At 47.3% G+C, this 24517-nt stretch overlaps 1 protein-coding gene across 3 annotated transcripts in view; it reads right to left on the bottom strand.

Annotated features, from left to right (window-relative positions):
• Positions 1-6910: 6910 nt before the first annotated feature.
• BLM (BLM RecQ like helicase) overlaps positions 6911-24517 on the bottom strand; it is an 87038-nt gene continuing 69431 nt past the window's right edge. For 2 of the 3 annotated variants that reach the window (XM_070478316.1, XM_020905791.2), the window contains 6 exons: positions 23393-23540; positions 16946-17145; positions 16345-16537; positions 13367-13489; positions 11130-11331; positions 6911-7251 (listed from right to left, as the gene is read on the bottom strand). In XM_070478316.1, the coding sequence (XP_070334417.1) occupies positions 7074-7251; positions 11130-11331; positions 13367-13489; positions 16345-16537; positions 16946-17145; positions 23393-23540 (1044 nt within the window). In that variant the 3' untranslated portion in view covers positions 6911-7073. Of the gene's footprint in view, positions 7252-11129; positions 11332-13366; positions 13490-16344; positions 16538-16945; positions 17146-23392; positions 23541-24517 lie in introns of those variants that run through there. The other variant, XM_070478317.1, reaches the window with a different exon arrangement.

Raw genomic sequence — 24517 nt, 5'->3', positions numbered from 1 at the left:
TAGTGGAGTGGGTTACCACACCCTCCTCCAGGGGATTTTCCCAACCCAGGGATCAAACCCAGGTCTCCCGCATTGCAGGCGGATTCGTTACTGTCTGAGCCACCAGAGAAGCCACTGAGGCCAAATGGAAGGCAACTTTCACTTGGTGAAGCCTACGAAAGTGGAGGTGGGGGGCGTCCCCACAGGCCTGGCGGTGCCGAGTGGGGAGCGAGATTCTAAGATCCAGCAGGCCCCGGGCCCCGTCCCCAGACTCCTGTCTCATCCCCCCATGGGGAGGGCAGCCTGGGCAGGTGCCTTCGTATTGGCCCTTTTGCCCACTCATCCATGAATATTATCTGGCGCCTGCTGTGTGCCAGGTCTTCTCAGCCGGACCCTGGTCTGGGGCAAAGCACAGCCTTTGGCTAAGGACTATGGGGGGAGTGGCAGGACTTGTAGGGTGGGGGTCCTTTTAGGCCATCCGGGGCTCCCTTCTCTTTGCCCCTGGGCAGCACCCTCTCCTTGAACCAGAGTCCCCTACTCAGGAGATCCAGCCCAGGGCGCTTGTCCCCCTGAAGCGAGGAGGGTGGCCAGGTGGGGAAGTGTTGGTTTCTATTCAGGAATGGGCAGGGTGGCCCCATTGGCGATGGCCAGACCCTGGGCTCCCCAGCCTGGTGGCCACAGGGCCACTCCAGCCTCAGCACCCTATGCAAGTTAAAGTTCACTGACATCCACTGGCTTTGCTTGGTCCTGGCTGGTGCCGGCCCTGGGCAGGGGGGTGCTCATTCCTGGCCCCATGGCCTGTTCCTAGTCCACCGGAGGTTCCGACCCCACCGCCCCCAGCCCTGCTGAGCAAAACTGAACCCCAGAGTGACTGAACCCCAAAGTGTCTTTTGCTTTCTTCTGATAATAAAAATGATACAGGGCTTCCCTGGTGGAGCTCAGTGGTAAAGAATCCATCATGCCAAGGCGGGAGACACAATTCAATCTCTGGTGCCAGAAGAACCTGCAGTCTGCGGAGCAACTAAGCCCGTGCACCACGACTTCTGAGCCTGTGCTCTCAAGCCCGGGAGCTGAGCCCATATGCTGCAGCTAGTAAAGCCCATGGGCCTAGAGCCTGTGCTCTGCAACAGGAGACGACCCCAGCTTGAGAAGCCCCCGCAAATAGAGAGTAGCCCCTGCTCGCTGCAACTAGAGAAAAGCCTGTGCAGCAACAAAGAGCCAGCCCAGCCATGAATAAATAAATAAGGAAGTCTCAAAATTAAAAAAAAAACGATACAGAGCTTTTTTGTAAAAAGTCAGGCAATTCAGAGAAGTAAAAATCATCTCAATCCCACCAACTGTTAATATTTTGGAGAGCAGCCCTTTATCTAAACACACACACAGATAAAGTGACAAAATCTTTACTAGCCATGTTGTTCTATAGCTTGCCTTTAAAAAAAGTAACAAAAACAAAACGAGCTGTCATTTAAGATGTCAACGCCAAGCAGGCTATGCCTTACGACCTGGCCCTTCCTGCAGACCATGAGGGACCCGGGGTCCCGGGCTGGGCAGTGGGGGCAGGGACTTACGGCAAAGCAACGGGACCCTGTTTGGCTCCTCAGACACGTGCTGTGGATGATTTTCTAGGTCAATCAGCAGAGCATTCATTACGTGCTCTTAAATATAAAAAATAAATTAGCACAGAGCTGGCTTTGTTGGTGCGGTGCTGGTGTGGCCTCTGAGGATTACTCGCCAAGCTCGGAGGAGGCCTCGTGGGCTGCACAGACCACCATCTGTGCACACCCATGCACACCCCATACATCGCAGGGGGTGGTGGACCAGGGGCTCCCAAACTGACCCCTCGGGCAGCAAAGCCTCTTCCTGCCTGGGAAGGCCAGTGTCTGTTGGCGTCCCTTTGTGGGAGCGCCATCTCTCTGGGATGTCACCCCTTTCCCCACCCCACGTCCCTTCCTGTCAGTGGCATCTGGCTTCTCCTGCCACCTGTTACCCCGAGAACTGCTGCTTCTCTTCCTGGACAAGCACGAGCCTCCTGCCTCTCTGCTGGCGTCTGGCCTCACCCGCCTCAATCCTTTCCCGGCCCTGTGATCAGAGTCATTTTTCAAACACAAACTGGGTCGTGTCTCTCTGGCTTCAGAGCCTTCCCCGGGGACAGGCCCCCACTCCTCGGCCAGGACCTTGGCGGCTGGCTCACCCACCTCCCTCCCTTGGTTGGCTGGCTGTCACCCCAGGGCGGTCCCCCCTCGGGCCAGGCTCCAGCGCCCCTCCAGCCTTTACCTCTGTGGCTCCCTGGGGTCTCCTCCTGTTCTGAATTCCTACTCATTCTCCAAGGCTCGAACTTCACTTCCTGAGCCCTCCAGGCTGGACTAGGTCTCCCCTGGGGCTCCCGTAGCACCCCGATCGCCCAGTGCTGCTTCTCCTCTCCTTCCCCAGGGGCGAGTGATCATGGCTTCCCTCTCTGATTGTGAAAGCGCTGAAAGCCACAGCCATACCAGGGTCTCTGGTTTCAGACTGGCAAACATTTGCGGGACCTTTGACCAGAGGACACCATCACCACCTCGGACGGCAGGGCCAGCTGTTAACAATTCCCGTGCAGATGAGAAGCTGAGGCTCAGGAAGGCCAGGGGGCTTGCAAAGGGCACTCAGCGCATGTGAAACGAGCAGGGCCGAGGGGTTGGGAGCCGGGACTGGCGGTGATGAGTGGATGGTGGTCCCCCACCCCCCACCCCCCCGCCGTGGTCCCCCGTGGCAGAGCGCGTGCAGCTGCAGATGGCGGGCCTGTGGGGCTGGCAAGGGCGGCCTGCTCTCGACTGTAACTGTCAAACCACGGCCGCCACAGACGTTCACACTTCCGTCTTGAGGTTGACAGGGTTCCCTGTCCCTCGGGTCACAAGATGCTTGGGGCCCTTGCTGGGGAAGTGTGCTGAGTGTGAGCGGGACTCCAGCCACAAGGCTCATTTCGCAGACATGCCTCCTTCCAGGCTAGGGTTCCAGACCTCTCCTCCTGAGAGCAGCGAAGACCACCAGGTCCCAATGCCCAGTCACCTGCCCAGAGGTGTGTGGCTCATTCCTGCCCCTCAGAGGGGTCCTGCGTGCTCTGCTCCCGCCCGGAGCTGGGCCGGGGACCCCAACCTCTGTGGGGGCTTGAGGGTCCTGCCAGCAGCCGAGTCCCTGGGGCCGGGAGAGGCCGTGTGTGGGGGACCCGGGGGGACAGACGGAGACCCGCTGCGGGGGCTCCCATATCCGGAGTAGGCCGAGGGGCCGCCTGTCACTGGCGGTCACCACAGCCTCTGTGGGATGGGCACCCACGCAGCTGAGCTGTGATGACACCAAAACCCCATCACCCACACCTCTGAGCAGCAAGGACGAGCCTCAGACCCTCCTCCCTGCTTGGGAAACACCTTCCTCCTTGAGGGTCTGCGGACTCGAGATCCAGCTTCTGTCCAGCCTCTCGTCCTGTCCTCTGTCCTCTGCCCAGAACAGAGTCCCCGTGGCCCACTCCAGCCTCGATGGGATTTTGTTCCCTCCTTCCTTTCTCTCTTGCAGACAGGGAACATAGGTCTGGCTGAGGAAAGCTGTTCTGGGGGTGGAGAGGACAGGAGAATAAGTGCTTTTTGAAAAACAGGAGCTTTCTAAAGGCCAAGGGTGCGGGTTCCAGCAGCTCGGGTGATGCCTGGCACAGCTGTAGAAACAGCCCTTGATGACCAGTCAGTGGGGGCTGGGTCCACGGCCTGGGGAACCTAGCAGGGGCCGGTCGAGACTGGGGACCCTGAGAGTGTCCCACTAGCCTGCATCTCCAAGTCCTGTCTGTGCAGCTAAGCGGGGGACACGACTGCTGTCCTGAGGGAAAAGTGATGCCTCTTGGGGTCTCCGCTGAGGGCTTGGGTCAATGGCCCCCTGCTCAGAGGCCTCCACCAGGGTGGGAGCCCCAGAGTTCACTGAGATTCACCCCACCATCAACCCAGATTGCTGCTCAGAGGAGAGCCGGGTTGGGGACCCAGCAAGCCTCTCGGCACAGGGTGGGCCCTGGGGGCTCCGAGCAGCTCCAGGCTGTAGGAAGAGAGGCCGTGTCTTGAGCAGAGCAAGGGGGCCTGGATCACAGCCTCTGCATCTTCTTCTGGAGGAAAACCACAGTTCAGCTGTGCTGGCTGATAAGCTTTGCTGCTTCTGTGCCTCGAGCCTGCCGCAAGGTTCTGAAGTTTTGAGTGTTAGGGTGGTCCCTGTGGCTTTGGGAGGGAAAACGGGCTGGGAGAGGAGGCTGGATTGTCCAGGGAAAGAGCACAGACCTGGATTCCTTATAATTTAGCATAGAAACTAGAGCACTTTCAAGAATTGGAAGGGAGTTGTCTTAATTATTACACCAGGGCAGCAGATACAATTGGGACTCCTCAGGGCAAGCCGAGACGTATGCTACCCTACTTACTAGCATTTCTGAGCTGTGGGCATTTGGGCAATTACGTAACCTCTCTGAATTCCTATTTCTGCATAAAAAAGGCTGATCCTGTGTGCCTGCCTCCCAGGGCTGGTGGAGGGAATGTTGCTGTTCAGTTGGTTAAGTTCTGTCCAACTCTTTGCGGCCCCATGAGCTACAGCACACCAGGCTTCCCTGTCCTTCCCTGTCTCCTGGAGTTTGCTCAAACTCACGTCCACTGGGTTGGTGATGCTTCCAACCATCTCGTCCTCTGTTGTCCGCTTTTCCTCTTGCCCTTGCTCTTTCTCAGCGTCAGGCTCTTTTCCAAGGAGCTGGTCTTTCACATCAGGTGGCCAAAGTATCGGAGCTGAGGGATTAGAGACCATTAAATTATGTGAAAATGCCTGAACAGCCCTCAGCATAGACTGGGCTCCCCATATTTGTTCTCTTTCAGTGAGGAAGAGGGCTCCTGTCCTTGGAGGGAAGCAAGGAACTGTCAGCTCTCTGGAGGGAGTGCTCCTGGGGAGGGGCCAGGGAAGGTATGTACACAGTGGGGCAGTCAGATTCCAGTTTGTCCTGTGCCTTCCCGCAGGGTGATGGTGAGGCCCCAGCACCGGCCTCCACCCTCAGGCCCACCTGTACCTGGGGAGGGTGGGCCGGTGAAGGGTCCGAGGCTGCAACTCCTTTGTGGACTTCTCTGCTCCCCTCCTCCCAAGTGGTGGTCTTTGGAACTCATGGAGGACCCCTCCCAGCACCTGGCCTGAAGCAGCTTTGCTTTCTGCCAGAGGTCCCAGTTTGGTTCAGAGAAAGCCTGTGTGCTTCTGTTCTGAGGTTGCCCTGTATGAACACAGCTGTTTTCTGGGAGGTCCAGGAAGAATTTAAGGAGGCTGCCTGCATTTCCTGTGGCTGCTCCTGGGGACTGAGAAATTGACCAGAACCTGTGCCAACCCAGCATTTTGAACGAGGTGGCAAGATGGGTGTGGGACCTGCCTCTGCCCCTTGATCCCAGGCTAGCCTGAGGTTTCCAGGCCCCAGGTTCCTGCAGGGAGTTCCTCCTCTGAGCTTGGTGACAGGCGTGGGTGGTGCTGCCCTGATCAAAGCCTCTGCACTGACCCTGGCGCCCCCAGGCACCACCTTCACCTGTTCCCTCCCCCTGACTCCCCTGGGAGCCCCTGAAGGCAGAGTGGGCACTGCGGAGGGGAAAATTAGCTCAGAGTTCGGACAGAGGTGCCCAGTAGAGGACTGAATGAGCGAGTGAGGTCAGAGCTGGGAAGCAGCCCGATGTGTGGCACACTCTGAGTGGAGGCTGGCCCCTCATCCCCTCTCTGGCCCTGAAGCCAGAGCTGCTGCAGGTGGAAGGTGCCACCACTGCCAGATGCCCGCGTGCACGGCCAGCTCTCCATGGAGGCCTCAGGCCAGCAACATGAACCCTGCAGTCCAGACCACTGGCTGCTTTGTTCTCCACTTCCTCCTCTCACCCCGAGGAGGCTCTTCTGGCCAACTGAGTCGGGACTTGCCCGAAAAGTGGTTTCTGAAAAAGGTCAGCTCCGGGAGGCATCTGGCGCTAACAGGGCATGGCCCTCAGCAGACTCCTGCCTCCCAGTCTCCTCCATTAACTGAAGGCCCAAGGCCTTAGTGGCAGGGGGCAGGCATGCAGCTCCGAGGGCGACCCTTCAGGTGGGTGCAGGGTCGGCCTCAGCATCGTCTCCAGGCCAAGGCCACAGACTCCCCCCCAACTCCTCTTCAACAAGTTTGGTCCAGGGAAGGGCTCCCCAGCTATCCTCTTGACAGAGGTCAAGAAGTGAGGTACCCAACAGGTGTTACCAAAGTTACATGACAGCTGGGGAAAGATGTCTCCAAAAATAAGGGGCTGGAACTGAGAAAAGAGGTGCCAAAATCCCACTGTAAGACTTTCTGGCTAATCAGCCAGTTCAGGGAGGGTCCTGACAAGTAAGGCTTCTTTGATGCAAAAGGAAGACACCAGTATTAATACATGTTTTCACAGAGAACTTCTGACCCTTCTCTTGCAGACCCCAGGTTTATCATCTAGGGCTGACAATTTCATAGGCAAACGAATGGCAACTTATTGTTCTAATTGATATTTTAAACAAGAGTGATTGAGTATTTTTCACATATTTGTGGGCTGTTTGCATTTCCTCTTTAGAGAACAGCTTATTCACATCCTTTCTCATTTTTCTACTAGCTCGTCTTTTTTTTCCTTAATGATTTACAGGTACACTTTATATATTATGGATATGAACCCTGTGTCATGCATTTTCTTCCCTTTTTTCTCTGTCATTTATATTTTAACGTTGCTTATGTTGTCTTCTACAAAAAGTTTTACAGTTTCATGCTGTCCCGTTTGAATCTTTCCCTCTGGCTTCTGTGTTTCATGTCGTGCTTAAGATTTCTCTCACTGAGATGATTCAGCTGCTGGGACAGACATTCTGAGAAACAATGGCCACAGCGTTTGCAGTGGCAGCAAATTGTGCATGTGTTTCAAAAAAAAAAAATAAGAAAATGTTTATTTTAAAAACCAGAACTGTCACCCCGAGCATTTATTTAAATATTAATAGATACGGGTAAAAATTTACAAATGGTATAACGAAACTAACAGCTTTATATTCACAGATGGTCAGATGCTGACAAACAAGAAATGAGATCTATGTACATCGAGATTTGGTTGTTATGAAAATGCATATGAAGGCTTCAGAAACGGTCTATTTATAGGCTTTGGTGGAGCCATAATGCCCAATTTCCTACTGACTCCTGATGCTGCTTGAGAACCATGCAAAGTGGAACTGGGTCCGATTATGTCGGAGGGTTTAGTTTTAGAAGGCATCCTTCGGCATGTGCTGGACCCCCTAAAACGTGACAAAGAAAAGAAAATTAAAATGTCAAATAAAACCAAAAGTGAACAGTCCTTTTTCTCCTAACCTGCATTATTGTGGTTTAACTGCTCAGTCCTGTCCCAGCTCTTTGCGACCCCATGGACTGTAGCCCCCCAGGCTCCTCTGGCCACGGGATTCTCCAGGGAAGAACACTGGAGTGGGATGCCATTTCCTTCTCCAGGGGATCGTCCCAACCCAGGGATCGAACCCGTTTCTCCTGCTTGTCAGGCAGGTTCTTCACCACTGAGCCCCCAGGGAAGCCCTTTAACCTGCGTGCACTTTATAATCCAAACCTTTCCTTGGTATGACATGTCTCTGCATTTTTGGCCTATGATGGCCCTGGGGTGAGGTAAGTTTCCTTTACAATTCAAGGAATAAAGGACTGCTGCCCTTTACACAAACCTGTCCTAGACATGTCTTCCTAACATGTCAAGGACTCTCTGACTTGAGCCCAACCCCAGGTACCTTCTCTCTCCTCTCCCTTCTTTCCACCCATCCCTCCAGACTCTGAGCTGAGACTCACATTCCCCACCTACTCCAACCACACAGAAAAGTGGCAGCACCTCGTCTTAAGGCCCCAGTGCCTGGACAACGGGTGTGGTGGGATCACTGCACTCCCACAGCCTGCCAGTCTTGGGCAGGTTGCAGACGTGGTTCCCGGGCGGGAGCAGCTTGGGGCCACCGTGTCTTCATCGGACCCTGTTGCCAGCGGCTCGCTCGCTTGTCTACACTCCAAGGTCTGCCTGCTCTCACCTCACACTCGCTGCCTTTAAAACAGGTTAAGGAGCCCCTGCCACAGTCTACTACAGAGGTCTTCCAGCACCTCACTTTCCCCACTGATCTGAAGATAACAGCTTTTCTCTCCCCACCGAATAAACTGTTAAAAAAAAAAAAAAAAATTACAGGGCCAGTGTGTTTACAAGGCTAACAGCAGGCAGCATTTGCCATAGAAGCCTGTCCCTAAACCAGTATTTCCCGTCGCTTTGCAGCCAGGCTGAATTCCTGCCCCGTGTTAATTCCTGGTCATCAGGGCACCCAAGCGGCCTCAGAGGGCCTGGTATCAGGGCCATCAGTCTGCTGATGATATTTCAGTGGGGCTGAGTGAAAAGTGGTTTTTCAACATTTTAAAACTCTTGCTCGAGGGCAGTTTTACTGCAGAACTGGTAAAGATCTGCTAAAACTAGCAGAGAAGCAGCCTTACATCTCCCTATGCTGATTTCCTGCTGAGAAATTAAGCCCCGAGAGAAAACCTGCTGTTGATATTGATTTACAGAATGAATCTGCCAACAGCAGCCTCCATCTTCACCAGAGCCATCCATTTCACTCCCACTCAGGGCCCAGAACACAACCAGTTCATTGTGTGTTGTTCAGAAGATGTAAAACTCTGAGGGCAGGGTGGGGAGGTGAGGGCACTGGCAGGGAGCCATGCTGATCCCGTGGCTGCTTGGGGCCCCAGCCAGGTAAGCGGCCCGGACACGTGGGGAGCCACCACCTTGCAGAGGGGGTCAGTGGAAATGTGGAGAACTGGGCACGGAGACAGCGAGGCTGCTACAGGGTAAAGCAGTATGACACAACTGGCTGCTTTTCGCCAGCAGGGACTAAAAAGAATCCTGCCGTAAACACACAGACTAATTAAAAACCAGCATCAAAACTGTGCTGGCTTTGGGACAAGTGTGAGTTTCTCTGTGCTGCTGTGTTCAGTCACCAAGGCGTATTTGCGACACCCCACAGGTTGTAGCCCACCAGGCTCCTCTGTCCATGGGATTCTCCAGGCAAGAATACTGAAGTGAGTTGCCATTCCCTTCTCCAGGGGATCTTCCCAATCCAGGGATCCAATCTGAGTTTCTTGCACTGAAGGCTGGTTCTTTACTACTGAGCCAACAGGGAAGGCCCTTACTAGCTTAGGTTCCAGGCCACAGGGCAAAGTGCTTCCCTCTGAAAAACAACAGTTGCGGCAACACTAAGGGAGACAATGGTCTGCTTTGTTCTAAAGGGCAGCAGGAGGAGGTCATGATGGAATCTCTGTGGACCACATGCAGCAGTGAAAGTGCTCCGGGCAGGCCTAGGTGAGCCAGTGTCCGGCCCCATGGGTGAGATGGGGACCAGGCCAGGGCTGCACACGCCTTTCCCGGGGAAGCTTCAGGAAGCCCCGGTGTTCTCAGCATAAGTCCCAGGAAGCGGGACAGAGGCCTTGTAAGGTCTTCTACTCTGTGTGATTGCCTGAGGAAACAAGTCTTTCCCAAAATGGGGAAATAAGTGAAGAAATTAAGAAAACGTCCCCACAGAAGGGCATTGGTGGGTCACTTGCACATCAAAACCCACAGAAATTATTTAGCCATAAAAATGAATGAAATCCTGCTAGTTGCAACAATATGTGTGGACCTCAAGGACGTGAGGCTAAATGAAATAAATCAAATACTCTATGATCTCTCTCATAGGTGGAACCTAAATACATATGAATATTTAAACCAAGTTCACAGATGCAGAGAACAGACTGGTGTGGTGGTTGCAAGAGGCATGGATGGGGTGGGGTGAGGGATAAATGGGTGAAGTTTAAAGTTTAAATAGAATTAAAATAGATAAATAAAACCCACAAAGTTAAACTAATATTTACTAATGTATTTAATTTCTGTCCCCCAACACAAGGATTAGCACATACAAGATGTTTGTTTGTGGACTTAAGGAGAAAATGACAGCTTGCCAACACTACTTTCTTTTCTCTTCCCCACTCAATTTTTGGTCTTTATTAACCTGGAAGGAAAAGAGGTAGAAAAACTGCAAGAGGAAAACACGATAGCCTGCACAAGTTTACTGAGTTCCCTTTTCCTATGTTTCTGTTAACACCGAAGGGATGGTCGCCATCCCACCAGACCTGACCTAGAAGGTGAGGGCAGAGGGTGTTCTTGAAGCAGACGGGAAAGAGCAGGGAAATGATGAAGAAATACAAACGCTGCTCAGATCGTCACCCCGGACCTGATGGCGAGGCTTTGATCTGCCTTGGTGAGCAGGGAGCACCCCCACGCTGGGGCGTCCCAGCCCGGGGGCCAGGCAGACGTGGGGACAGGGAGATGGCAGGGCTGGACTGACCTCTGGGGGGTTCCAGTCATTACCTCTTCTCTGCTGCCCTGCTAAGCTCGGGAGGCTGGCCTCCCGGCTGTTACTGAATGACAGGGGTTGTGTGGGGCCTCCAGGTGGACGCCCTGCAGATGCTGCAGCAATAAAAGCGGTGTAGCAAGTACTGGCGGGATCATAAGAGTCATGAGGAAACAAAACCCTTTTGTTTATTCAGCTAGTGTGTGACTTACAGGCTTCCCTGATGGCTCAGTGGTAAAGAATCTGCCTGCCAAGCAGGAGATGCGGGTTGATACCTGGGTCAGAAAGATCCCCTGGAGAAGGAAATGGCAACCCACTTCCAGTATTCTTGCCTGGAGAATTCCATGGACAGAGGAGCCTGGCGGGCTACAGCCCATCGTGTTGCAAAGAGTCGGACATGACTTAGCAGCTAAACAACAACAATATGGTTTACGGTATTTAAGGTGGAAAAGTTTCTTCAGTGCAAGTGTCAAAAAAAACCCCACTTTTTTTCCCCCTTGAAGGTAAGGTCAAAATTGGAGAAGCTTTTTTACAAACTAGAAAACTTCAGTGATAGTCAACCTAGGAGCAGATATTATAAAAATCTGAAACAAAAAAAATTTCTTGTTTTGAATGAAAGCTTAATCTTGACTCCACGAGTTGAAGCAGGCAACACTGAACAATGGCTTATTTTAATGAACACCTCAAGGCAAGGCAGGGCAGCCCTGCTCCCTTCTACCCTTCTCCCTTCCACCTGCAGTCAAGGTGGTAGAACTTACCCTTTCGTCCTTGAACCACCGAAACCAGTTCTTCTCCTCTTGGCTCTTTGGGAGGCTGGCATCCTTTTCCTCTTTCTTTCGTTTCTGGTTTTATTTGCAAAGTAGTGAGAAGATATGGGTGCTTCCTCATCTGACTCCTCAGGGGTGTTTTTTTCAGTGCCTCTGCTGCTGGAGGGGCTTCTCCGTGGGGAGGTGTCCTCAGCTACAAACGGACAATGCAGACATGTATTGGTGATGCCATGCTGATGACAGTCTGCGTGCACACACACAGTACAGGGCGCAGTTCAGCTGAGACCCTGCTGCTTTCCTGGAGCATCCCGCCACTTGGGTTCCACCATCCCACAAGAACCGTGCTCTTCTTTTATTTCAAAAAGCCCCAAAGTCATCAATGGCAATTCAGTTTTAAAGAATGGGGGTTGGAATTCATTAAGAAAAATGTGTGATGCTCTCTAACTTAACTAGAGATGTCAGGTTTATTAGCTCACTCTCTGCAGCCCAAGTCCCTGCTATTGTTTGTGCCATTAATCCTGTTAAGCTCTCTGAAAAGTAAAAGTGCTAACTAAAAGACAATTTATTAGTTTACATATGCTGAAAAAGACAAGCCCAAATGTAAGGAAAACATGACTATCTTCGCACCTCATCTTTAGAGTGATAGTTACTTAGTAGTGAGTGTCAGAAAATTCTAGACTGTATTTTACTTTTCTTTGCATAATAGCTGTGAACAGTTCACATATTATGCAGGAAATGGGCCTGTACAAAGCACACATTTGCAAAGAAGATGGTAATTTCCATAGGTATTTGCAACCCAAAGAACTCCCAGAGCCTGAAATCTCCCCACCAACAGTGATCAAGATCGGGTCTTCATTTTCTGAAGGTACTTCCTGGCTGGCCTGGTTTACCCTGAGGCTACCCTGCCTCACTGTTCGGTAGGAAGGGCATAGTAGGAAGGGTGAAGAGCGCAGTCATTCCAGCTGTGGGACTTCAGGAAAACGAAAAGCCTCGCCCATTTCCATCTCCAAAATGGGCATGGGGAAGTCCCTGGTGGTCCAGTGGTTACCACTCTGCCCTTTCACTGCCCGTGGGTCTGGGTTCAGTCACTGGTTAGAGAACTAAGATTCCATAAGCTGCATGGCATGGTCAAAAATAAAACAGATGTATAAGGAAGGACTGAATGACACAAAATGGGCAAAGCTCTTGGCTCAGCATCTCTCCCTCAGTAAGTGGGAGTGGTCATCACTGGCGATTTCTGCAGAGCTGCCCTGTCTGATGTGGGTAAAATACCCTTCCAAACAAGGTGCTACACTAACCAAGCATTAAGTTCCCACCAAGTGTTCAATGTGTATGGAGTAAGGCTTTTATAGAATAATTACCGTACAGAAGAATTAACGAGAACCTGACTCTTCTGCATCGTGCCAAGGGATAAAAATGACTGTGGAGAGACAGAACGCGACTCGCTCATGTCTCACCCCACTACCATTTCCCTCAGCCCTGGGAAGGACCGGAGTCACAGAACGGTTCACTTGGCTCGTATGCATCACAATACCCTGGAGACAGGCACCCGACTCCTGCACCTGACCTATCGCCCACAACACAGTCTTTGTTCTCAATTTTCCCTGCATCTGCGCTTCCTATGGCTTGTAGTGAGAGGTACAAGTGATGAGCTCCGTAATTAGAGGTGCTACACGACAGGCCTCACGCAGCCTCTGGGAACGTCCATTAAGGATGCACTCGCTCAGGCAGCCCTTCAGCGCTAGAGACAGTTGGAGGCTCAGGCGTTCCAGTAACATGTTCATTTTCCAAAACATTTCAACTTAATCTTTAGACATGCTTGTCGGATAACAAGTTCCTTCCTCAGATAAGGAAAGTGAAACATGGAACGGATACTCGTGGCCTGCCAAGGATCAGAGGCGGACGCTGACCAACCTGCAACCGGCACCTGGGGGCTCCAGCGTCCTCAGGCACTTGCTCTAACAGATCAACAAATGTTGGGCCCACAGGCCTTCCATTGGGTCCTATCACAGGTCTGCTAACTGGACCCCCGGGGACCTAAGCACCATGCTCTCTATGAAGTGCCTGGCACCCCACTGGGGTCTGCTCGGAGCACTTGGATGTCAGTGTGACGAGGTGTAGGAAGCACTGACACAACCCAGAAACCACACAACTCTAATCCAGTGAGAGGCATTGCTTAACATTAAAAGAGGCTTTTGGAAAAACACATATTTGGCTGTATACCGAACCTGGCAATGTCCACTCAGAGTATTTCTGTAATATTGGAATCACTTCAGCACCATATTTTTCCAGTTTGTCTTCGGTAACACCATCAATTTGAAGCAAAACCTCAGGATCAGAAGATAAAGATTCTGTACATGGACATAAAATTAGAAATTTAAATTACCACCCAGAGAAAACCCACTGGATTTATACTCATTCACCCATTCAGCGCCTGTGTGTTAAGTGCCAACTGACTGCAGAGCGCTGGGTATATGGGCCAATTTTCTAAAAAGGCAGCTAGTGCCAATGGAGGCAGCAGACAGGCCCAGAGGGCAGGAGCCCACCATCGCATTCCAGCAGCAAAGGTGCTGGTCAGGGCAAAGAATAGGAGGGGGTCTACTAGGACGTTGAGGGGAGCAGAGTGGAGGGGGGTATCCGGTCTTTGCTGTCAACCACTGTTTGCATTACAAAGACAGTCTAGTTGCAATTATGGGGATCCTTTGTTTGCAGAGAAGGTCCACATTTGTGCTCCCTTCCACCTCTGACTTCTCCCCTGCACTCCTGACTTGCATCTCCTGCTCAGGAAGGCCTCAAATGAATTTTCACTTCCCCCTCAACCCAAACCTGTCCTTCCTCCAGCCTTTCTGCACGTGGGCGAGGCAAGTAGGCCGTTAAGAGTCCTCTGAGCACAGAAGGCACATGAGTCTTACAGCTAGACAAGTTTGTTGTTGTAAATACCACTCTGGCTGCTGTATGCAAAATGGACTGTAAGGGAAAGAGGAGAAACTGGAGCCTCGAGGAAGCTGCTGCAGGTGCAAGTGAGCATGCTTCGAACTAGATGGAGAGAAGCAGCAGATTCGGACATGTTTTGGAGGCTAGGTCTGTAGGATTTATTCATGCACTGGCTATGGGGAGCAAGTGAGTAATCCTCACATATTGGAGTTGAGCAAAGGGTGGATTTCAAATCCGTGATTCTCACATCATTTCTACATTTAGAGGAAGAAGAACAGACCTGTGGGACAGACCAGGGGGTTAGTAGAAGAGAAAGGGAGGCAAGGAGAAATGCCGATCCCTGCAGGTTCCCTGGTGGTTCAGTGGTTAAGACTCTGTGTTTCTACTGCAGAAGGTGAGTGTTTGATCCCTGGTCAGAGAACTAAGGTCCTATATGCCTCGGGGTGTGGAAAAAAAAAAAAAAAGAAATGCAAATCCCTGATAGAGTTTGTACTTTATCTGAAGAACTGCTGGAGCTTTAAAGAGTACTTAGAAGATTAAAATGAGTATCATGTTTATATCTGGAGTTAAGGAGTCCAGTTAAGAAACTTCACTGAGAACCTAGGAACAAAATACAGTATTTTATTGATTCAAAGATACACACTTTTTTTTTTTTAAATTTTGGCATTCCTGAGGTCAAGCTGCTTCTTACCAGTGCAGATGGCCAGATGGCAGCTGTCCAGCAGCTGTCACCACCTATGCACGTGAGAACGTAGTCACAGCATCAGTCAACAGCACCACTGCAGTGCTGGTTCCTCACATGGTGAGTTTAACTGCACATGAAATATCTTCAAAAAGACTAAACTGGGATGAGCACTGAGAAAATAATGTGGGGACTTCCCTGGTGATCCAGGGGTTAAGAATCCGCCTTCCCAGGCAGGGGACACGGGTTTGATCCCTGGTCAGGGAACTAAGATCCCATATGCTGCAGGGCTGAGCCACAACAAAGACCCCGTGCAGCCAAAAAGAAAAAAAAATTAAAAGAAGAAAACGACTGTGAATGTAAAAAAGCTCAGACATGGAGTAATGGGGAATAAAGGAATAAATGTGGCATTAACAAAGCAAATGATTTGTTCTGGAGGAGATGACAATTTCGTAGTTTCTTGTAGGCAACAACCAAATGCTTTACATGACTTGTGTTGCTAAGAGATGTGTGCCTGTCTGTGGACAACTTTCTGGTATAATTAAGAAAATACCACCATCACACTGGAAGGGGTGATGGGGATTTTGATAACATTTGGGGGATATAGTAGAACATGCTAAAAAGGCTGTATCACTAACATCCCTGATGACACGAGGGAAAAACAATGACATGGACAGCTGAGTCAAAAAAAAGATTCAGAAGAGTCAGGCTTTGAATGTGAATTTTTACAAGTACTTAAATCAACCTACTTTGACTTATGCATTTTTCCACAGAGGCACAGTTATGTATGTTAAAAATCTAAAAAAGTAGAATACAACTCTTTCAATAAAAGTACTGTGTCACAGTTTAATTAGCAGAATTTTTTTCTTTCTCAATAGTCCATAAAATAACAACGTGGCATCTTAGAGTTGATGAGATACTATAATGACCTATGGTGGCCAGAGTGGGAATGGGAGAGGGAAGGTGGTGATTATGGGTTTTTATAAAGGATGAGCATGGAAGGAAATGTACACTCATTGTCAGTCAACTACGGGCCAACTTATTTGCCAGGGACTTTACTAACAGAATTCTGGGTGGAGCTATCTGAAGCCATGGGGATAATTCAGGTCAGCAAGTATTTATCACAAAATACTTAAGATACAGCCATGTGCTAGGTCTGGATTCGGAGAAGCATAGAACAAAATCTCTTTTCATAAGGAACTTATGTTTTAGGAATGTGAAGCTAAGGTCCTTACGAAAACAGAACAAAACTGTGTGCACAATTTGTTAAACATAAGACAGGCAAGCAATGCACAAATTCAGTAAGAGACACCTGGTATCAGCAATTACAATTATCCATATCTTAACATGCAGCATTAAACCCAAGTAGATTAAAATTATATTAATACCATATGTCTTGTCTGAAGAACAAAGTACTGTGTTTATCTTCAAGAATATATTTTATTTCAAGAATGAGTTTAAATTGTTTGAGCTTTCCATTCAGAGATGGAAAAGACTGAGATATATTTATGCTCTTGATGAGTTCTTTATCAAGATTAACTTTTGGCCCATTCATTTATGCTGTGCAACAGGAGACGTACACATACCAACCTGCGAGCTTCTTGAGAGTGACGGTATTAAAAATATTGAAGTAGTGGACGCCAAAAACTTTCCCCAGAGATTTGCAGACTTCTGTAAGTTCTCCAAGACATTTCTTAACCACCTCTTCCCTCTGAGACACCTTTGCTACTAATGCTTTTTGTTTTTTCACCCTGCTGGAATTTTCCGTTTCCATGAAGTCTACCTTCGTGAGAGAAACACAGAGCACAGTGGGTGTGTGTACGCTTGTGGCCGAACAGAGCCTTCACTTAATGCTCAGGGACATTTCTTGGGGGCTGGTATTTCTGTTACGTTCTTTGCATTTCCAGTGAGAGCACAGAAAAGCTTTTTAATAAATGTTTATTTAATGAATATATGATGATCTAACGATCTGATAGCCCATATGATTCATTTTGACAGGTATGACATTACTTAGGCTCAAGTTTAAGATCTCTTTGTAAACCAAGAAGAACAGAATATGTTCATATAGGGCGGTACATATAAGTTCAATGTCCATCAGCTCATCAGTTTAGGAAAAGACGCTTTAACTCGCAGTAAAATATTTCTATCTACTCTTTGGGAGATAATAAAGCCAACATTTAAAAAACCATACCTTTAAATGCCCATTTAGTACGGTTTGTGCTTTACTTCCGAGCATCACATAGGCAATTGGCTGATCGTTGGCATTGATGTACAAGTCTTCATCCAAAATCCTGTCAAGTATCAGTTTTTTAAAAAGTCTTTCGGCGTTGTGTCTTGAATAAGTAGATCCTTTTCCAAATATTCCTGACTGAATTTTTGCACTCTTACTCCCTGGCAAGAAGGTACAAGAAGTTACATTAGTAAATATAGGTATATCATAACTGAGGGCTTCCCTGGTGGCTCAGATGGAAAAGAATCTGCCTGCAAGGCAGGAGACCCGAGTTCGAAGATCCCCTACAGAACGCAACGGCAACCTACTCCAGTATTCTTGCCTGGAGAATTCCATGGACAGAGGAGCCTGGTGGGCTACAGTCCATAGGGTCCCAAAGAGACAGACATGATTGAGCGACATTCCCTTTCACCATAACTGTAACAAAAGAAGCTAAAAAAGTCATTTATGGGGACTTCCCTGGTGGTCCAGTGGTTAAGAAGCTGCCTTCCAGTGCAGGGGACATGGGTTCAGTTCCTGCTTGGGGAACTAAGATCCCACACGGCATGGGGCAACGAAGCCCATGAGCCACAATGAAGAGCCTGCATGCCACAACTAAGACCCAACGCAGTCAAATATATATATATATATATATATATACACATATATATATATATATATATATTTAAAAGTCATTTATGGACAGGTCTGGATAAAGGGATAAATAACTCTTCTTCAGGAAAACCTATGGCACAAACAGACACTCATTTCTGTAAAGTAAGAATATTTGAGGAGAATTTTAAAATAATTTCATGTACTTCTCTTTATGTAACAGGCATTGACCAAACATAGCAACAAAATTAAGTTGGTCATTTTAGGATGTTGCGTGTACAGCTTATAAAATTATATGATAGCAAACAAATCAAAGACAAAGTTTATGCCAACTTTAATAGCTTCACATCACTATTGCTATATTAGGATAACTATGCATTGTTGATCTAGTTTCAAAAATTTTTTTTGACAATCAACTTTATAAGTATTATCTCTGGTCCTGTGATGAAAGTGCTACTTTTTTATAACCAAAGTATTAAAGTCTACACATTCTGTCATCCTCAGAGATGAAACCTATATAAACTCCAAATCAAAAGTACAGCATTCCACGAGGCCATGTGCTTCCCTCCTCCCCCAGGGGGCTGACTGAGAGCTCTATACCAGGCTGGATACTTGGTTTCACATCCCAGCTGCTATAATGACAAGTGTCTTTTTTTTTTTTTTTAAGATCATAAGCAGAGTTATTTTTTTCTTTAATAACAATCTACTTAAGAAGGTTGGAGAAGGAAATGGCAACCCACTCCAGTACTCTTGCCTGGAAAATCTATGGACAGAGGAGTCTGATGGGCTACAGTTCCATGGGATCACAAGAGTCAGACACGACTTAGCAACTAAACTACCACCACTTAAGAAGGCTGGTGACATTGATTATAATCAGAATTAACAGCTATACTTTGTAAGGCTTTAGCTCTATTGTAAGAGCTTCAAATAATTATGTTACTGTAAATTTCAGATGGCTTCTGGTCACAAATGCTGAATGATCCAAGTTTTACTTCTTCAAGCGATCTGGACATAAAGGACTACTGCTCTGGTAAAGGACTGGGTGATGTGGACCCAGTACTAGTGCTGAGGGTAACTAAGAAAGCTGGATGGAACATAAACAATTTTCTTAAAAACATATAAGAGCTGATGAGAAACTGAAGCATGTGTCAGAAAAATGTCTGACTTAGCAATCTTTCTAGGAACCTACATGAAAGGTACAGAGATGCAGGTGAAGGTGCACTTAAAAGGCTATTTATCACACCATTATGTACACTAGAAAAATACTGAGTTGGCCAAAAAGTTCACTTGGGGTTTTCTGTAAGATGTTATGGAAAAGCCCTAATAGACTTTTTCACCAACCCAATATGTCCTAAAATAAAACTATTTAAATATATTTCATCAATATGATAAAATAAAAACTAAAAGCTACTTCAGGAGAGTAAAAAAATTTAAAAATGCTTAAATGATAGAAACTATACATTCAATATAAATACGTGATTGTGAGCAAACACATTAAAATATTAGTAGTTTTTTCCTGGAGTTTGCATTTTTCAGTTTTCTACATGTAATAATGTAGAATGATTATGTATCATTCTTATAATAAACTGTTTAACCTACAACCCTTTGTGCTCCCAAACTAGAAGGCAAGAATCCAGAAAGGGGGTCCAGCATTAAAAGCTGCTTTGTCCTGAGAAATATGTGGATCCAGAAGAAACAGCTTAGAAACTGAGCAAACCATCTCCCTTCTCCAGTGGAGGCTATTCATTTTTTAATTGCTTTACAGATTTTAAATTAAAAGTAATACATGTACATAGGAAAAAATACAGTACAGGAGGGTTTGTAATTATAAGCAACATTCCTCTATTCTACCCTTCCCCTCTCTAGTCTCACTCTTTTCCAAGTCAATCACTTTTTCAAAAATTAAATTTTTAATTTTTTTTGGCCGTGCCATGCAACATGTAGGATCTCAGTTCTCCGATCGCTGGTTGAACCCCTGCCCCCTGCACTGGAAGCGTGGAGTCTTAACCACTGGACTCCCAGGGAAACCCCAAGGCAATCACTTTTTAAATGGCTTGTTTTCAGTTCTTCTGGTGGTTACCACTCATGGAACCCACACTTCTGCTGTCATTCCAAGCCATCCGTACACTCCCCTTTTATTTTTATCTGTTTATTGGTTTTGCTTGGTCTTCACTGCAGTGCGAAAGCGTTCTCTAGTTGCGGCAAGCCAGAGCTACTCTTTGTTGCAGTGCATGGCCTTCTCATTGTGGTGACTTCTCTTGTGGAGCACAGGCTCTAGGGTTGAACCCACGTCCTAACAGGCCCGAACAGGCTCTAGCGAACATGGGATCAGTAGTTGCAGCTTGAGGGCTCTAAAGCACAGGTTTAGTTGTGGCGCTTGAGCTTAGCTGCTCCACAGCATTGTGGAATCTACTTGGATTGGGGATCAAACTCATGTCCCCTGAATTGCCATGGCAGGCAGATTCTTACCCACTGTATCACCAGGGAAGTCCTTATTTTTATTTATTGTACTTTCATTCTTACATCACCAGGATTAACAACTATATCCTGTCCTGTTCTCTAACCACTGTTTAAGTCTATACCTTGACTCTGCCACTTATCAGCAGTGTTTCAATTAGGACAAGCTTCCTTTCCCACTTAGAACTTCTGACTCTTGTGCAAGTAAGGAGCATGTTCACTGTACCCAGACAGATTATTTTGTACATTTTATCAATTACGCAAAGTGCAGCCACTTCCTTCGTTTTCTAGTTGACCTCCGCTCTCTTGTATAATCTTTCCCCCGGAGTTTCCAAGTGCCTTTCTTGTTTTGTTGTTGAGAAGTAACATTTGTGGCCTTTTCTGTCATCAAAACAAAAGAAAAATTCATTTCTTTGTTCTTTCTCTATATTTCTTGGGACTTATTTTTCCGACTTTCTGTTAACAATTTGTACGGACTGCTTCAGGACGTTCCCCTGGAGAAGGGCATGGCAACTCACTCCAGTATTCTTGCCTGGAGAATCCCAAGGACAGAGGAGCCTGGGGGGCTACAGTCCACAGGGTCGCAAAGAGTTGGACACAACTGATTGACTGAGCACGCATGTAAAGACTGCTTACTGTGACTCTGGGATTTCTTCTCCCTGGACCCATGGGTCTGTTCCTGTTTATGGTATACATCACATCATCTTCTTTGCCTGCGAGTTTCCAGGGTTGCTGGCATTAATCTGATGTCCTTTTGGTTTTGGTTTTTTTCTTTCCAAAGCTTTTGGGAGTATCTCTGAAGGGGTTCAGAATATGCCACAATGGCATCAAAACTATTCTGAGCAGACGGCATCTGAGTTCCTGAAATCTTATCTGCCAAAAAGCAGACACTCCCCAAAGAACTCAACTGTCTTAAATCCCCTCCTCCTCTCCCTGCCCCGGAGCAACCAGAGAAGACTGACTCTCCTCATCAGAGATGAGAACTTGCCATACAACACCCAGACATTGTCACAAAAACGACCACATTCCCCACCTCCCCATCTTTCTCCTAAGGACCCATTTATCTTTCCCCATCATTTGTTTCCTCCTAACCCTTCCTGCTCTCCTTCCTCTATTAAAATGGTAGCCAAGCCTGATTCTAAGGGCTCCTCTGAGTCACATTTTCCATGAACTCCCACTACATATCTGATTGAATCTGTCCTTTCTCTTGCTAATCCGCCTCCCTAACTAACAGAACAGAGAAAAGGCTTTTCCTCCCCGACATCTCTTTACTCCTGGTATTCTTAAATCTCATCTTATTAAGCATTTATTTGGCATTAAGCAGGCTTTTCTTTCTTTTTTTTTAAATTTAAATTTTGGCACACCACACAGCTTGCAGGACCTCAGTTCCCTGACCAGGGATTGAACCCAGACCATGGAAGTCAAAGTGCCGAATCCTAACCACCAGGGAACTCCCCCAGTGGGCATTTTAATTAAGGCTTTTTTCCTTTTCTGAGAAATTTCCTTTTACTATTGGCTAGATTATTTCCTATTTCAAAATTTTGTCAGATTTTACATTTCCTAAGAATTGATCTGTATTTTCTCTCTCACATTTTCCATATATTTTTGCTGAGGTCTTGAGAAAATTTTCTTGATGTTGTCTTCCAGCCTTTCTACTAAATTTACTTTGTCAATCATTTAAAAATTTTAACAGCTCTTTCTCTGTCTTTGTTTCTTTTCCATACTCAGTCATGTCCGACTCTGTGACTCCACGGACTGTAGCCCACCAGGCTTCTCTGTCCATGGGATTCTCCAGGCAAGAATACTGGGGTGGGTTGCCATGCCCTCCTCCAGGGGATCTTCCCAACCCAGGGATCGAACCCAGGTCTCCCGCATTGCAGGTGGGTTCTTTACCATCCAAGGCACCATAATATTCTATTATTATTTGTCTTCATGAAGATACTAATGAGGAGTTCCCCTTCCTGTCTCCCCAGAAATACTGCCTATTTTCTAAATTATCTCTGTCCCCAGGATCAAATATGTTACTTCTTTGGCCTTTCTCTTTTTTTCTTTGTGGTATGCAAACTCTTACTTAGGGCATGTGGGCTCTAGTTCCCTGACCAGGGATCGAACCCGGATTCTCTGTGCTGGGAGCATGAAGTCTTAGCCACTGGACCACCAAGGAAGTCTCTGGTCTTTACTTGATTGTCTATTTATATTTACTCTCCAGGGACCAGATTAAACTTTTTAAGTGGATTTCTTATTATTTTGTATCTACATCTATTTCCCCCCAAATTCCTCCCTTGAAATGGGATGTCCAGTTATCGGTTTGCTTTAGGGTAAATGTGCTGGGTGGCCCCCAACTTGGCTGTCTTTCTGCTCCTCAAGCAGTTTGTTTATCTTTGTTCTAGAATGAGTTGCGGGCTGGTATTCCATGCAGTTCTTCTGTGAGCAGACTTTCTTCCAACTGTCCCCTCCTATTTGGAGTCCCCTGCTTTCACGTCTACCCCTAGGCCTCTAAGACCCCAGGTTTGGGGCCTGGTGACAATGGCGTTCTGCCTGGTTGACAGTCCCTTGGCTGTAACTTTCTTCTATATTTATTTGCTCTGTGATATATCGAATTTCATTCCATTTATCAATATGTTTCCATTCGTTTTGTAAAAGATTTTTAAAACTTCTAATCTGATGATGGTCTCTTTCTGGTTCTCTATGCTGTTATGGATTGAATCCTCCTTCTATTTCCTTGCTACTATTTTAAAAGGGCCTCAAGGAAGAAAAAAGAAGACAGACAGTTAATGCTCAAGCTGCCGTCCCAAACTAGAAGCCCAGTGAAGTTATACTCCATTCACTCAGATGAAACTGCACGAGCTTCCTTACTTTCTTTTTCATTTGTGAAAACTCATTTTAGTGACTTATGTAAATTCTATAAAAATACTGTTAAAATGCATAAAATGGCTTCTTTCACTACTCCAAAAGGTTTTTATTCTAAAGCCCTTAAATTCTTGAAGAAAACAGACAACAGAGGTGTTTCTATGTAGCTGTAATGATTTCTTTAATGTTCACTTTTAATTGATGTAATTCAAATGATAAAACAGCTGACTCGCGGCGCGCCCCGCCGCGCGTCGGGACCGGGGTCCGGTGCGGAGAGCCCTTCGTCCCGGGACACGGGGCGCGGCCGAAAAGGCGGCCGCCCCCTCGCCCGTCACGCACCGCACGTTCGTGGGGAACCTGGTGCTAAACCATTCATAGACGACCTGCTTCTGGGTCGGGGTTTCGTACGTAGCAGAGCAGCTCCCTCGCTGCGATCTATTGAAAGTCAGCCCTCGACACAAGAAAAAAAGAAAAAAAAAAAAAACAAAACAAAAAAAACAGCTGACTTACCCAAGAAAATGTCGACCAGCATGTTCAGAGTGAACCTCCCAGAAGGACCTATATGCTTTACGTTTCTTATTCCCTGAGATGAACTGTGTTCTTGAACAAATCTTACAATATTTTTCACATCATCGGTCACATCTTTTGTCTTAAAATCCTATGAATAAAAAGAGATTACTTTTTAATATTTATTTATTATCTTTTACTGTTATCTTTATAATTAAGATAACAATACCTAGATTGCTAGTGTTTAATACTAACAGTATTAAACAGTCCCACAACACGTAATTTCCATACTAAAACCAAAGCCAAAAACTAAGGCAGTTGCGAATGTTCCTTCTTTTCTAAGTTTTTATATTAATCTTGTGTCTAGAATGAGCAGTCTACTATATCTATTTCGTCAGTTTCACAGAGAGTTACCAGAGAGCACTCTGTGGGTAGAAATATTCTTTTTTTCCAAAATCCTTCATACTTTCTCTCTCACTTGCTGTATGATGACCTCTGGAACGAAAAACATTGTCTAACCATGCAAATGTATGAGTTCTGATGTCCTTTGGGTCTTTGGTGCCACAGTAAATCCTTTTTGTTATTTCCAGTCAGTTCCCTTTCTCACAGCCCTCAGTTGTCTCCAAACTCTGCCAACCATTGTTTTTTCTTTGCTCTTTGAATTTTATTTATTTTTATTTTATTTTTTGGCTTTGCTGTGTCTTCATTGTGGGTTTTCTAGATGCGCTTGGTGAGGAGGTGGCTCCTCTCCATTGCAGTGTGCTGGCTTCTCACTGCACTGGCTTCTCTTGTCGGAGAGCATGGGCTCTAGGTGCGTGGGCTTCGGTAGTTGTAGCACAAGGGCTCAGTGGTTGTGGAGCATGGGCTTAGCTGATCTGCAGCATGTGGGATCTTCTTGGACCAGGGACTGAACTCGAGTCTCCTGCACTGGCAGATGAACTCATCCATTGGACCACCAGGGAAGTCCCTCTGCCTTCCTCTTGAAGTCCCCATTACTATGTGATGTTTTACTATCATCACATCACAGCAATGCTGAGCACCCACAGTTCTCAGAAGTGGCAATGTGCTTCTGTGCCTCTACCTGCTAATCCTTGCTCAACCCCCACAGTCCTGAAGACAGGTGGGTTT

The sequence above is a fragment of the Odocoileus virginianus genome, chromosome 16, assembly GCF_023699985.2.
Source record: "Odocoileus virginianus isolate 20LAN1187 ecotype Illinois chromosome 16, Ovbor_1.2, whole genome shotgun sequence".
In the NCBI taxonomy this organism is placed as follows: Eukaryota; Metazoa; Chordata; class Mammalia; order Artiodactyla; family Cervidae; genus Odocoileus; species Odocoileus virginianus.
The sequence above is the reverse complement of the archived record's forward strand: the minus strand, read 5'-3'. Positions and strand labels throughout refer to the sequence as shown.